This window comes from Leptonotus elevatus, chromosome 17, assembly GCF_054856555.1.
Source record: "Leptonotus elevatus isolate MCC_2025b chromosome 17, RoL_Lele_1.0, whole genome shotgun sequence".
NCBI lineage: Eukaryota > Metazoa > Chordata > Actinopteri > Syngnathiformes > Syngnathidae > Leptonotus > Leptonotus elevatus.
In genome coordinates this window covers 810,001-824,979 of record NC_141255.1, presented here as the reverse complement: position 1 = coordinate 824,979, position 14,979 = coordinate 810,001, and the positions used below count along the sequence as shown (strand labels likewise).

Sequence of the window (14,979 nt, the reverse complement as noted above, 5' to 3'; positions counted from 1 at the left end):
GAACTCTTAAAGTGACAGTAACCAATCCAACGTTAGTGTATTTTAGCCAGCTTTCAATATTTGTCAAATTTTGCAAATTACGTCATTTTTTCTCAATATCGGTCCAATAATTATTGGGACGATAGTTATGCCTCCCTACAAAATAGCCTACTCTATTTAGGTAAGATTTCCTCATGGCTGTTTGTCTGCTACCTCAATATACTTGAATTTGACTCAGGATCGGACCGAATAGGAAATTCGTGGTGTCGAACTACAACATTATGGCAATAAAAGTGTGATGAAATGGTCCTAAATGCCATGATAAACAAAAACAATGAGCATATGATGGAATTCCATGCAAATATGTCCCAACAGAATAGTTGGTGACATCGCCGTGACATCATAGCCTTTCCATCCATCTCGCGTTGGTGACCTTTTGAGTTTTCACACTTTTGACAATCGTATCAGAATAACACGGAGGAGCATATTTTTGACGCGATTTGAATAAATGAATGATGATTATTGATGTAAGGAGCGGGCAGAGTGTGTGAGTCAGTGGAAACGTAAATACTCTACCACTCAAGTAGGACGGCTGTTGTCCGCCTTCCCCTCGTTACAAATGCCCACATACGTTATTAGAACATCCACTGTTTCCGATTCATTTGACGCCCTGCCGTCACGTTATGATTTGAGCATGAGAGGCACTTTTGACCCTCTGTGAGGCGTTCAAATTCTTTCCACGTGTATTATTCCACCTCTGAACTGTGTCAGAATGTGTAATATGATGTATACCCATGCATGGATCCAATATACACTACTGTATTAAAATAATGGTCCCATCAATATGCACCTGCGTGACTCGCTTTGAGGGCCGCTCGGCAGTTTGCATAATTAATGTGAATTGAATGGACGCTTTAATCATAGTACAATTATAAACCAACACGTCTGCTATTATGCTAGAATTTAATTTTAATTTTCTTATCTTTTTTTGCTATAAAAAGGCCAAAAGCAAATCTGCTAGACTCTGTCGTGTATTGTCATTTTAGTCTCTGTCATACATGAAGAAGCAATATGAGGTGTTGTCATTGCTTTTACTATCACAGTTGTATTATATTCGACTGCAACGTTGTTACATAAGCAACAGTTAAACATACACACGCACAGAGTTTACATTACTTATGCAACTCCGCAGATCCCTTGTATCGCTTACAGTGCCCGTTTTCTATTTCCGTCACGCATCCCATAATGAACCGCCCCGTCTCCTTGACGACGAGGCCAATAATAGCAGCGCGAGGAGAGGGAGGTTGTCATGGATATGGTAACCGTAGCGATGCTCCTCGCATGTCCTCGCTTTACAGAGACGGAGGAGAGAACAAAAAGTCTCTCCCGCTCGCTCTCGTCGGTGGCAATTATTGTTTTAATTAAAACTTTATCTGCACACTGAGACATTAACAACCGCCCAACTGGTATTAGGCGATAAATAGCAACCGAATCCATGCATCGGCAAACAAACGTGTCGCTCGTTAAATTGTAAACTTTAATCGAGTGATATAATATGCGGCCGTAAAAGTTTTACAGCTGGCAAAGTATTTATTTGAATGCATTAGCAAAACACACACACGCATAGATGCATTACTCTACGCACTATGGGGTGACAGAGGGAAAGTGGGCGGAGCTTAACAATTCTGCAAGACTGTCATGCTGCATTGATGACTCACTGATGGCACAAACACATTAAATAGGAATAAGTCCTTTTCCAAATGCGCGTGAGTTGGCAGACTACATTCAGAGTACATTCTGGGCTGTTGCTCAAAGCTTAGCAGGATTAGCCACTTTGAAAAACAAAATAGATCATTCCGTCTTTTTACAATCTGCAGGCAAAGCGCCCCGTCCTCAAAGTACACTTTTGTGATACAATTGACGGCTTACGACACACTAAAAACGTGCCGGGATATTTCTTGAACCCACTCGTTGGGTCGCTGTGGATTTTGAGGGTTCATTATTTTGACCCAGCAGATTGGGTTCAAGATTGGATTTGGGCGGGTTGAAGAGCTGAAGCTGGTGGCCATTTTAGACAATTTTGTTGTCGACCGAGGTTGAAGTAAAGGGTATGTCTGCTAAATGTTTACATCTGCTCGGTGAAAAATAAACTTGCGGTTGCTTTGTATCAAAAAATTGTGTTGTTTTTTTCCAAAGCAACCCAGAAAGTTGGGTGAAATTAACCCAACTTTCCCTCCAATGTTTGGACCAAAATATGGACCAAAATTTGGTTATTTTCACCCAGCATTTTTAAGAGTATCTTTTAAACTACCGCTACACTAATAACCTGGCAACCCATGGTAACTTTAACCCATCAGTATGTTTTTTTTGTTGTTGCCCTTTTTGGATCAAAATCTTGACCCAAATTACTGGGTAAAACCCTCAACCCAGTGCGTGGGGTACAATCTAAAAACAGTTGGGTCAAAAATAACCCAATTATGGGTTAAAAAGGGATTGATCTCATTTGTGTCAATTTGAGCCAAATTTTGTGGTTAATCATTTAACATGAATAACCCACAAAACAATCCCTTTTTTTTTTTTTACTTAAAAAACTAATCATATTATTGTTTTAGTTGTTTTGTATACTTCCCCTCTTTCACTTTATTTGGATTAAATGAATAACCCAAAAAGCGTGGATCATAAAAAGTGGCTTTTGGTTTTGTTTGCGCATGTAAACAATCCCAATTGCGCAACGTGAGGTCATGCAGACAGTCAACTATAATCGAATCTAAATGTGCTGGAACTCCTGAGTCATGCGGGGTTCTTGTATTTAGTGACTAAACAGCAAGGATAATAAAGCTATGTAACTCCTCCCGAGCTCAATTACAATGATCTCCTGGCAGAAGTGAATTTTAATGTCAGTCATTTGCAAATATTCAAGTTTCTGCAGTGTTCAGCAGCAAGATGTCACCACCTTGATCCCCCCCCCCCCCACCACTCCCTGACGCTGTGGCGTTTTTTTTTCAACCATTTTTCTCCCTCCCTCTTTTGCATCTTGAAGCCATCAGCGTGCTGATGAAGAAACAGACCCACCATTGCTCTGCATATGGCTGCCATTGCGTTGTGCTAAATAGCTCGCTGCGCCATTTCCAAGGCGACAAGCTAAATGACACGTTACTGTACACAAATATTTAATAAATGTTTGAGAGGCAGGTCGAGCATGTGACGCACAAACAAGAAATCCTCAGTGAAAAAGAAAAAGGAATGTAACCAGCAATTGGAGACAGCTTGCATGCGTGGGTGTGATTTGATGAGGACAGTACCAAAAACAGGAGTTTTTAGCTTTTCCGCTCTGTGGCTTCTGCGCAGGAAGCCCCTCATTTGCATGTCTAGAAAACACACACACACATACACGGGTCAAGGCCTGCTTAATCAAACCAGCTGCATGGTGCAAATTGGGATGTGACAACTCCATTGTTGACACACTTGCTAGCCAGTACATTAAGTACTACTGTGTGAACAACTAAAGCTTTTTTTGTAGTCAACAATAACATGTCACAAATTGCTGCTAATTAGACAAATAGTCAACTATTCATCATCAGTTCCAGTTGAGGTTTACTGTCAAACTCTACATCAAACAAAGAGAATTACACATTGTGTACAGTGCTTAAAACAACCAGCTTTGCCTTAAGAATGGGCTGCTAGCTTAATGCTACAATATAATGGAAAAGGCATTGACATGCTAATGGTTAGCATTGAAAACTGTGGTTTTATCTATCTCACTTTTACAATCCAGGTGAGATCTAATCAACGACTAAACGTCTGTAAACACAATAACGTTATGCTTAATATCGTCGTGTGCACTGTGTCATACTGAGAGCTGGTTCTAATATTTCATAAGGCAATCCATTATTTGGAATCTTCGCTTCAGCGCTTGTATTGGATCTCATTAGATTGTGCAGCCATACTTAATGTTGCAGCTTGTATCAGTGTATTGACCCAGAGTAAAGAATAATGGAACTGAGGAAATGAGACGTAGCACACTCCAAAGCTGGGATACTACTTACTGTGCTTTATTTTTATTTTTTTTGTCTCTCACCCACTGTAGTGCGCACAATATACTAGGGTTTGATTTATCAGGCCTACAAGAGGCTCTGACACGGCAGGATGCTGCGTGCTATCATGCTGAATAATCACTAATGTGATCGTGTTTCTGTTACGGAAGCCAGACGAGAACAGGGACATCGTCAGGTTCCACTAATACGGCTGTAAGAACGAACCAACTTTGTCAATTTTTTTACACCATTTTTTATTTTTAAACCAGAAAGTTGTGTGGAATTTCATAAATGTTCACGTAAGTTTCCTGCGCATGGTCCCAGTAATTAGAGTCACTTTGGTTCGACTTAGTGGAAGTAGTGGCAGAGGCAGCCGGCGCAGAATGATGAAAGAGCAGAAAAGGAAGCGCGTCACGAATGTTTCCTGCTAAAATATTCAGACGAGTGCTGCATGATGCGTCACCCTGTCCCACGCCGACACGGAGGAGCGCAAAAACCCGCCCCAAAATCCGCACCAAAAGAAGCACGCAGGAGCCGGTAGCCATATTTTAGCATGCTGAACTTCCTGTTCACACACTCATCTGATTCAAAATGACTTCATAATTTACAGGAGGGAATTGCAGGCGAGCGAGTGCGTTGGTAAATCCCAAAATTCGGCACGTTTGAAAAATAAGCACGATGAACGTAGTGTGCTGCCTTGTAAGGAATCGGAATAAGAATTATGGTAGAAAACAATTTTCAGCTGAAAAGTGACTGACCCAGTTTTGTTGTGAACAGTGCAAGTCAACAGAGGTGGCAGAATTACTCACATATTTTAACGTTCTAATTCAACTCTTTTACTTGTAAAGTGAATTCAGAGATTTCTTTCTAAATATATTTGTTTAAAGATTTGTGTTGAAAACATGAAAAGACAGAACTATGCTGTACTGAATTGCGGAGATATAGCGCTAAACTCTTTTTCGCCATTTTAGTTTTCCTATTTTGGGGGTGTGGCTTCGGTGTCGGGCATGTTTTGCTCCTCCCGATAATATACGCACTTGAGTGCCATCGCTCACATGAGTTGTTATCCAACGCATTTGTAAGTTACTTAGTTAACTTATTACTTGGCCCATTTGTACCACTAGCGTGCAGTTAGCTAGCTAGTTATGCTTACACCACAAAAAAGCATTTTTCCTGAAGTCCCTGCAACAACCATGCAACAGTTTGGAGTTACTGAGTTAAGTTGTTCATTTGAACTTGAAGACTTTTTTTTTTTTTTATTAGCTCTGAGCCTCAGGCGTTGCGCTTTTCTCCCTGTTGCTAAATTAACACATTTCTAAAATACTGTTTGGTCTTCCCGTGTTGAGTATATTTGTACAAATCTAAACCGAACAGACCCGGGAGCTCTCTCTCGCGTGTCAGCCGCCGCCCGGTAACCTTCGGCGTTCCTTTCATCCACGCCGCCCGGCCTCGCTGTATGAAACGAGAACAACTGGCATTCGTCAGGAAGGAGGAGCTTCAGTCAACTTGTTGAGTGCAGGGACTCGACTGACTGCATCGGGGGATCAAGTCAGATTTTTGGGTGAGAGGAGAAATCGGGCAGTAAACGCTCTTCTTGTGCAGCTGTAAATTCCACACGCGGATCCAGCTTGAGAGTTTCTGGAAACGTGCATCAGAAATATGGGATTTAAAAAGCAGTCATTCAGTGGAAGAAGAGAATTCACCTGCTTTTGCACCTTAAACTGAACTTGATCCATAGAAGTGCAGCAAAATGAACTTGAGTTCATCTTTTTGACAAGCTGAAAAACACACCAAAAAGATGTCTGGCAATGAAATGCATTGTGGGTTTCCAGTTGAATTATGACTCATCTACAACCATTTGTTTCACTTAAACTCTTTCCTTTCTATGTACGGGTGAAAGCGTTCTCTCTCTTGCGCCGTCTCTTCAGTGAAAAAAAAAAAATGGCTACATAGGTTTGCATCAAGCTTGACAGAAGGTGTGCTGGCGTGCGCGCGCGCTTGCGTTTTTCGTACGCGCGAGACAAGCGGCACAAAGTAAGTCGGACATAAAGTTAAAGTCCTGCCTGTTGGGAAACTATTTATGACATTCGGCTGAAGTGGAGATATGTCAGAAGGACGGACAGTAAATGGAAGCTGATGGCGCAACTGCTTGCACACGCAGCCAGTAGCGAACGCACACAGGTCAACGCACATCCAAGAGACGCACACAAGCGACAAGCTGTCACACTGAGCCGAGCACTCGTAATCTATATTGTGCTGTATGTCCATCAAGCTACCTGACAGGTGCATTTGAGTGTGTGTGTGAAAGGGTCATTGCAGAAATGATGGCATCGTTAAGTAAAGACAGAGGACCATCAGTTCAGTTCAATTCCACCAGAATGATTAGAAACGCGACACATTTGGGAACTTTAACCTCATACATAATTCCTCCAAATGTATTGAGACGCCCTCCTCTGGCAATTATGATCTCAGTCGGCACGTATTGGTCCACAGGGCTTGAGTTTCTATCCGACTGGATTGTAATGAGTTCGATTTTTGTCATTCATGCAACGGCTGGGTTGTCTACTGTCGATATTGAACCCTCAGCACTGTTGCACGTAGTTACCTGAGTGGATAAACGTTTGCAATAAACGCGCCATCGACAAGAGAATAACCTCACTCAAGTGGGCTGCTTTCAATTAACGGGTGGGTTTTCCACCAGAGGGCTTTCACGTCGCTATCAGACATATTGAGGAGCCATCATGGCTGCGGCGCAAGAGACCACGCAGAGAGCGCCGTTTGGACGGCGGCCCAGGCAGATGGAGACCGACGCCAAGATAGGGCGATAACGTAGCCCAGAGGACGCGGCAGGCGCGTTGCACACGTGCAACGCGCTCGCGTCGTGTCAGTCTTGCCAAATACAATGTCAATGAGCAATGACAAAAAAAGTCAGTCATGCGCGCAGTGCTGTGTTTTTATAACTTTTCGAACGCTTGGAGAAATGACAGCTCATTACCATTGAAGAGAGCCCTTGTGTGTGTAGCTAACATGTCGTTAGGACTCGTAGCGCTAATTCCTCTCCAATTAGGCTGGCTGTGACATGAGGACCAGTGAAGGAGCCCTCGGTACAAGACGAGACCACTCAGAGCCCCCACGCAAACCTCATTCCACACACCACTTCAACAATGCCGGCTAATAGCCAATACAATATGGCCATTAGCATGAGCGCTAATGTTTCCGAGAATGACTCTTTCTTTGATATGAAAGGATTTGAAGTTGATTTAGACTTTTTTTAAAAGCTCTTTTTAGGCGGCTGAGTCTTAGGAATGTGTCTGTTTGGTCTTGGAGATGCTTTAATTGGGCAGTGTTAGCATAGAGTTAAAAATATGAAATTACATGTTATCAAAAATAACCACCCATTACTTAGTATTTCTTCAACAAGTTACCCTTTTTTATTTTTTACAAATAATTAAGACAAGCTACATCTAGCCACATAGTAAATTAATATTGGCTTGCTAGCACACTTTTGGATTTAGATTTACCTCATAATATTGGACTACAATGTTTCCTTAGGCACCATGAAAAAATGAAACATGATTTAGTGCAGGGGTGCTCAAGTTCGGTCCTCGAGAGCCCCTATCCAGCCTGTTTTCCATGTTTCTCTCCACTAACACACCTGGTTCATGATCAGATTCGTTATCAGGCTTCTGCAAAGCTTGCTGATTAGCTGGTCATTAGATTCAGCTGCGCTGCAGGAGGGAAACATGGAAAACAGGCTGGATAGGGGCTCTCGAGGACCGAACTTGAGCACCCCTGATTTAGTGGGAGAACACGACCACACAAACTAACAATCAAACTGCTAGTAGCCGTTAGCCAGCTAGCTTGCATTGCAGCCTTATCATGTAATATTAACACCATTTATTTAGTTGTATATCACAAATAACCGCAAGAAGGCAAGCAGCTGACCGATGCCTAAAGCCGTTACCGTCTTTGTAATGCCGACGTGTCTGGACCCAGTACAAAAATGTCGCCTGGATTTTTAACGTTGTGTTCACTGTCTTCCTGTCCTCCCCCGCCATTAAAACGTCAATTCAACGCTGAGGATGCTGCCTCCGCCATCCTTGCTCACCTTCTTTTGTCCAAACATGGTCAACGGCTCGCTGTGCGATAAACATCTCTCTCCCGCTCTCGCTCGGCGGACACAATGTAACCAAAAGCCGTCTTCTGTCGTTGCCGCTCTACAACTGGAGTGTGAAACTCTCAGTGGGAGATCAGTTTTCTTGGCTCATTTATGCGCTGACTAACCACTCAAGCGCGTGATTTTTGGCTGGTGGATCACCTGAAAGAGGGCTGGACTGGCACAAAAAAAATCAGCCCTGGCATTTTGACTTTTGTTTAAAAGTCCCGGCCCAACTTCGGACCACCCTGCCGAACACTTAGTTCTAGTGGTGCAACGGATCACAAAAGTCACGGTTTGGATTGGATCACGGATTTGAGTCACGGATCGGATCGTTTTTCGGATCAGCCACAAAAAAAAAAGCTAAATAGTACTTTGTCTTTTTTTTGTAAAGCGCTTTTTCCATAAAAAAAAAAAAAAAAGCCTAATCAATACAAAATGTCTAATATAGCCATTTAGGTTTTAGGAACACAAGTTTTAAGTGCAATATAAGGCAGAAACATTCTTATTTTATACATGGTCCATGAATGTTTTACTTTTTTAATGGGCAAAAGTGTTTTATAAAATAAATGAAGACAAAGTTCTATATATCCTTTTTTCCCTTTTTTTTTTACATAATGAAAAGACCCCTACGTGCAATTTAAAGCGGTTCCCTTCCTTTAAACATGGAGAGCGAATTACAAAGTAGACTTGGTCCAGAATATTGAAAAATAATTCAAGTAAGCTGTCAAACTTAATTATCAGCCGGCATCCAGACACTCAGACAGTCGTTGGTCATGCTAACATGCTAGCCACTTACGTGACGTCGGAGACTTCTGCCGTGTCCTAAAATGACGGCGTAAATTAATTAGCGAATTCTTAGCGTCCTAAATTAGCGAATGAATACGTGTTTGGGATGGCGTTGCGTTGATGTTGGTTGCAACTACAATGTCAATCAACTACGATAAAGTAACGTCTAAAAGGGAAGTCAAGCTCGCCATCACGCCACGACGTGGGCCAACTTCAAAGTAAAAGTCTGCTAAGGCTATTTGCTTTGCCGTCAATGTATTACTTCATTCTGTAAACTTTATTATTAGCGCGTATACTCGGTTGAGTATGTTTCAGCTTCCTTCACATGTCAGAATGGACTTTGAATGCGCACACGCGGCAGTAAATGTAAAGCTGTTAAGCTCGGTCGCCCAGGCAACCAGCTTGTTGCCAGGTAGCAAAAGAGAGACAGAGATAGGGAGTAGAGGAAGAAGAACGAGTGAAATGGGAAAGATAAAATTAGACGTACAAGTGACAGTGTCTTTGATTTAGCGCATGTGTGTAGCGCTCGATGACACACACTTTTAACGGTGTCAGTCGAGCTGCAATGTGTGACAAGCAAGCCTGCTTCTAATTTCAAGGAAGTCATTACGCGCAAGTCTTTTAAGATACTGATGCTCAGTGGCAGTTTCTGGTATGCCCAATATGTGGGGCAGCGGTGGGTGGCATTTCATGGGTGGTGTGGGTGTGTTGGGGGCGGGAGGGGTTATGGGGGTGGGCGGGGCAATGTCACGTGCTTTTCTATTGGCATCATGATGTGTCAATTATTGTGGCTTGTATGGGGATTTTTGCCCTCTTGTGAAATCACAAGGATTTTGCTAATAAACAACAAAGTGAGATTGATGTCAAGGAATGATGACATCTTTGTTGTGTGAAGTTCTCTGTATTTGGGGGAGGAGCTAAGCTTTGCTTGCTGGTAGAAAGATACCGAGTGTTATGGCTGCATGTGTAAGTGGTTAATTAAAAACGCAAGCTAACCACGTCTTGTTGTTGCTTTAAAGTGGACAATATGTAGAATTGTTAGCGTTTTGTTTTGTTTTTGTTTCAAATGAATTAACATTAAGTTCTTGAATATCCGCCAGAGTGTGTAGGTCTACTAAAAGTTTTTCAGTTTGGGGAGTTTACACGGGGCACCTTTCAAGCTAGGCTAGCAATTGCCTACATTCCTGTCAATCCGGGTATGAATTTACATAGATAACACATTATATTGTTGAAACAGGATGTTCTTCCTTTTATTTATCAACATTTTGATTTGATTGATTAATTGATTTTATTTCCTCAATAGGGGACAGTGTACATCCATGAACATTTCATTGGTTACAAATAAAATGTTATTAGACTACATTCACAAGGCTCAGTTCCATAGTTCCTCTTTCTGCCACAATGTACACGCCGTATAAATTTGCAAACGTCACATTAATTAAAAGACTAAACAATAAGATGATAAAAAAAAAAATTCATACATTAATACAAAAAATGGAATTAATATTTGCTAACCTGTTTGAAATGTGCATGACTATCTCCGAGACCAGGACTAAAACTTATGACAATTCATGAATTTATATTTAAATTCTAGGCCTATTTTTGGTTGTCTATTAAAGAGGAAGTCAACCCAAAAGTCGTCTTTACAATAATACAGTTTACGTATTTTGAACACAACTATACAAATGTAAACGTCGCTTTGACACAAAAATTTTCTGAATTGTCACCAAAATTCCCAGACACATCTCTACTCATGTCAACTTCACGATATTTAGGATTTTATGGGCAGCAAGCCTTTTTCTCGCCATTCAATGCGCTCGTGAATTTACATACGCAAACGGTATGTGAACTTTCAAGCACTATGCAACCGCACGAGTCTAAACACGATAGGCTATTCTGATGAATATTACAGTTGTGCAATTTGAGTTAAGCAGCAAAATCAGTTTAACCACCTCAGGGTGGCGGCCATTTTGCCTCTTGCTGTCGGGTGAAAATGACATCGCAGTTGCTCATTGCTCAGGTCATGACCAATCAAGGCTCACCTGTTTTCTGAAGCTGAGCCCTGAGCAACTGTGATGTCAGTTTTAGTGACAAAATGGCTGCCCACTGAGATGGAGAAAAATGAATGGATTTTGCTGCTTAACTCCTATTTCAAAAACGCAATATTCATCAGAATGCCGTGTTTAGACTAGTAGAGGAACATACAATATACTATTATAAAGAAAAATGTTGCTTTGACTTCCCTTTTTGAAAAATACTTACTTTACTGACAAACTTGCACAAAGTAAGATATTTTCTACTATCCAGTGACAAAGCCGTATGCTAAAATGCAACGACGACAATCCGTCACGTCATGAGTCGGGCGTAGACATTTTCCAATTCACGTCATTTCAACTCCATTAAATCCCCAAATGAAAAGCTTTGTGAGCGTGGCAGCACACTGGCGTTAAGCTGGCATGCTGCAGTGCACAACCTTGTAGGATGATGACACAACTCAATCGCTCTGTGAATGGACTGATAAGTGATTCAAGCCCCCCCCCCCCCACGCCCACCCACCCATTCCAATCCATTCTCGTGCATCTACGTGTTTCATTAAATGAGACTTGATTGAAGATTACAACGCTTGTTCGCCCACGTGCAAACGAGTTTACGTCACGTGTGGGCCAATCTGCGCTGTCAACCCTCGTTTGCTCGCCGAACGAGGCGTCACGCCTGCTGCGCCTCCACGTTATCCTACCGCGACATTTGCGAGGCTTGGACCAATGCTGCATCATCGTCAGCCACCTTCATTTTGGAAACCTGCGAATAAGCCTTCCGGGAGAATTCCAGGGGGGGCAATCAAGGCCCGAAGGCGCGCCTGGCGGCGAATGAACATCCCAATCATGACACGGCGGATTGTGACTTTTTATTTTGACACGGCGTGTTTACACTGCAACAGAGCAGGGGCGTAGTGTGTGCGTGTGTGTGCTTGTGTGTTGGATTGGATCACAAGTGAATTGAAGATGGCATTCTAATTAGACGAGGGAACGAGAGCAAGCGAGGCCGGTGAAGAGAGAGAGAAACCAGATAAGACGCAGAAGGAGTAAAAAAGGACACGCGCATACCAGCCTGTTAGCACAAGACTCCTCATTTACAAAAAATCATGCAGTAATAATAACCCGCTTTGCCAGGAAACAAGATATTAAATACACATTCCACTGTGGAAAGTGGCGAGACAGAAACATTTGGGGATCGAATTCCCAAATACACCATTTTGTGTTCCTTTGTGGCTTAAAAACAACTCCACTTGATAGTTTTGGCCCAAGCTTGGATCAGTGGCAGGTGGTATTCGATCCAAAAACAGTAAAAGCAGGCACCATCTTGTGAGTATTTTCCATTATTATACGCGCACACGCACACACACACACACACACACACACACACACACACACACACACACACACACACACACACACACACACACACACACACACACACACACACACACACACACACACACACACACACACATACTTGCCTCTGTGTATTATGAGGACATTTTTTCCAAACCGGTTTAATTGTGTATTACAGGGACACCCCTTTCTGCTAATGCCAGAGAGATGGGACTTGCACCCAAAATTTTTTTTTGGGGTTGTCCAGGAAAATTTCACTTCAAAACTTGAAAAAACTCAACACACGAAAAAAAGAAAAACCTGAAAAAATCCGTAATTGTGAGGACATAGATAATGACCTAAATAAGCCACGCCCATTGCAAAAATGGTAATTATGAGGACCAACTCACATTACAAGGACAAAGTTTACACAACACACAGCAACCATGTCACTGAAGTGATTTGAAAGTTCTGGCATTCTGACTTTACACAAACTAAAATGGCATTGATGTGTAATGACTTACCTGATATAAGGACACATTGTTGTACATAACAATACTGTGAAATGCAAAGTCATACCTGATCTGTCCTAAAATTGTAAGTTTTAACATGGTGCTCATGTTACAACTTACAAATTTAGGACAGACTGAAACTGGTATGTTAATAAAACTGCTTCTTATGTGAACAGGTTATCTAGGTCAAACACAGCTTTGTAATGGATAAGCTCGACATGAAACCAGATGCAAAAGAGTCAGTGAACATTGAACATTTTATTCTATAAAACATGACTACCTCTCATCTTAAAGGATGAGCAGTTTTCTCATAGCTCATTCCTGAAATACCTTCGGATTTCTGAATTTCTGAAACAGGTTCAATGTAGGAAGTGTCCGAAGTACTGTGAGAATCTGGAACATATTCCTCTGCTAACGAATCCTCACTTGAACTGGATACATCAGCAACCTAATTTTTTAAACGAAAACAATTATTACATACATACATATACACATATATTGTCGCTGTTCTGTGAAAAACACTTCCACCATAGGAGCTACCGGAGAGCAGCCCGCGACCTAAAAATGGAAACGTGTTTTTCACAGGACAGCAATGATATCCATATATACAGTAGATGCACACATACTTATGCATATATACAGTGGCTCTAAAATTAACCTGCCATATGCGGGTTAAAATTCATTTTGGCGGGTGGTCATAAATATTTACTAGCTTTACTTCGCTGTTACTTAGTGATGTTACACTCGAAGTAGAAGCTTGAGAAAAGTGTCGAGCGCTCGCGGCAGAAGTAGCTCCCGCCATTGATGGGCTAATGTGCTAAAGTTAATTTACCAAAGGTCTTCATCATCAAGCAGTTTTGCATTTTTTTTAAACGGGATATGTGCCAGATGCTGGAGCAAACTAGAAAAGCATTTAGAACCTAAAGTTTGTGCACATACTAAAGATTATTATAAATCTAGTCACATTTATTCGAAAGATGAGATGAAGCATTTAACAAGAGGGATAGTTAATATGCTTAATCTATGGCATTGCCCCTAAAACAGATATTGTGTGATACAGTCCTTCAGTTACAGTAGACTTTTCTATTTTACCGAGTCAGACAGTCGTTAAGATTGAGACAATTGCTCAACATTTAGCTGCTTGCAACTAAAGATAAAGGTATAAACATGGGTCATAATTTATCCTCTTGACTAAATTATATTCATTCAATGAAAATGCCTGCACTATTAATTCTGGTTGCGTGAAACAAAGATCCATTGCAGATACAAATAACACAGAAGATAAAATACCCATCATGCCAGTCCATTCTAGTGCAGCGAAAGGTCCAAAACATAAAGCACATTTATCCAAGCTTGATACAAGTAAATTAACTACCTGATGTTTACACTTCTGTTTAAAAAAATAAAATAAAATTGATAAAGAGTTCACCTCTAAAATCCACCATAAATAAATTAATGGGAACAAAAGATCACTACAGTGCATAATCCAAATCACCAAACTGCCAACAAATCTTCAATTTGAGATATTTTTAATGTTGACTTGTAGGAATTTTAGTCCCATACAAGCTTATTGTTGGATACAATATTTTGAACGTCTTGGCAATACACATTGCATAAAAAATTGTTGTGATTATATTTGTTAGTTATATAGTTCAGCCCTAGCATCTACTCTACACTCTTCACTCCTAACGTCTTGCTTCTGAAAACTGATTTCAACATCAATATTCAAAAAGAAATCTCGTCACCTGGTCAACTTGGTCTGTGACAGCTACGTCTTCAGCTATGTCTTCAGGTTGTGCTTCAGTTGAAACCTGGTACACATGAAGAGAAAAATACATATAAAATTCAATTCTTAGTAACACGACTGTACCTGTGCATTTACACAGTTACAGTACATACAGAACAATTAATAGGTTAAAGTATTGTAAATGCAAACTCATTTTATTTGCCATTACAAAAATAAATAAATAAATCCTTCTGCACTACAGGTTTGTGTAAATTGGTGACGTCTATTTTTCACAATGAAACAAAAACAAGAAAATACACAGTCCTCAGAGAATCCATACCTGACCAGAGTATGAATTGTATAATAACTCCAAGCCCTCAAAACTTATTTTACAGTCACGGTGTATGAATAC

The 14,979-nt window shown here is 41.1% G+C and overlaps 2 protein-coding genes across 3 annotated transcripts in view; one reads left to right on the top strand and one right to left on the bottom strand.

Annotated features, from left to right (window-relative positions):
• The window catches only part of cacna1c (calcium channel, voltage-dependent, L type, alpha 1C subunit), a 132,379-nt gene that overhangs the window by 37,148 nt on the left and 80,252 nt on the right, over positions 1 to 14,979 (top strand). The window lies entirely within an intron of this gene.
• LOC147159110 (uncharacterized) overlaps positions 13,054 to 14,979 on the bottom strand; it is a 10,152-nt gene continuing 8,226 nt past the window's right edge. Inside the window, exons 5-6 of the mRNA XM_086058117.1 lie at positions 14,587 to 14,652; positions 13,054 to 13,289 (exon numbers count right to left, since the gene is read on the bottom strand). Of these exons, the coding sequence (XP_085914243.1) occupies positions 13,125 to 13,289; positions 14,587 to 14,652 (231 nt within the window). The 3' untranslated portion in view covers positions 13,054 to 13,124. The remainder of the gene's footprint in view (positions 13,290 to 14,586; positions 14,653 to 14,979) is intronic.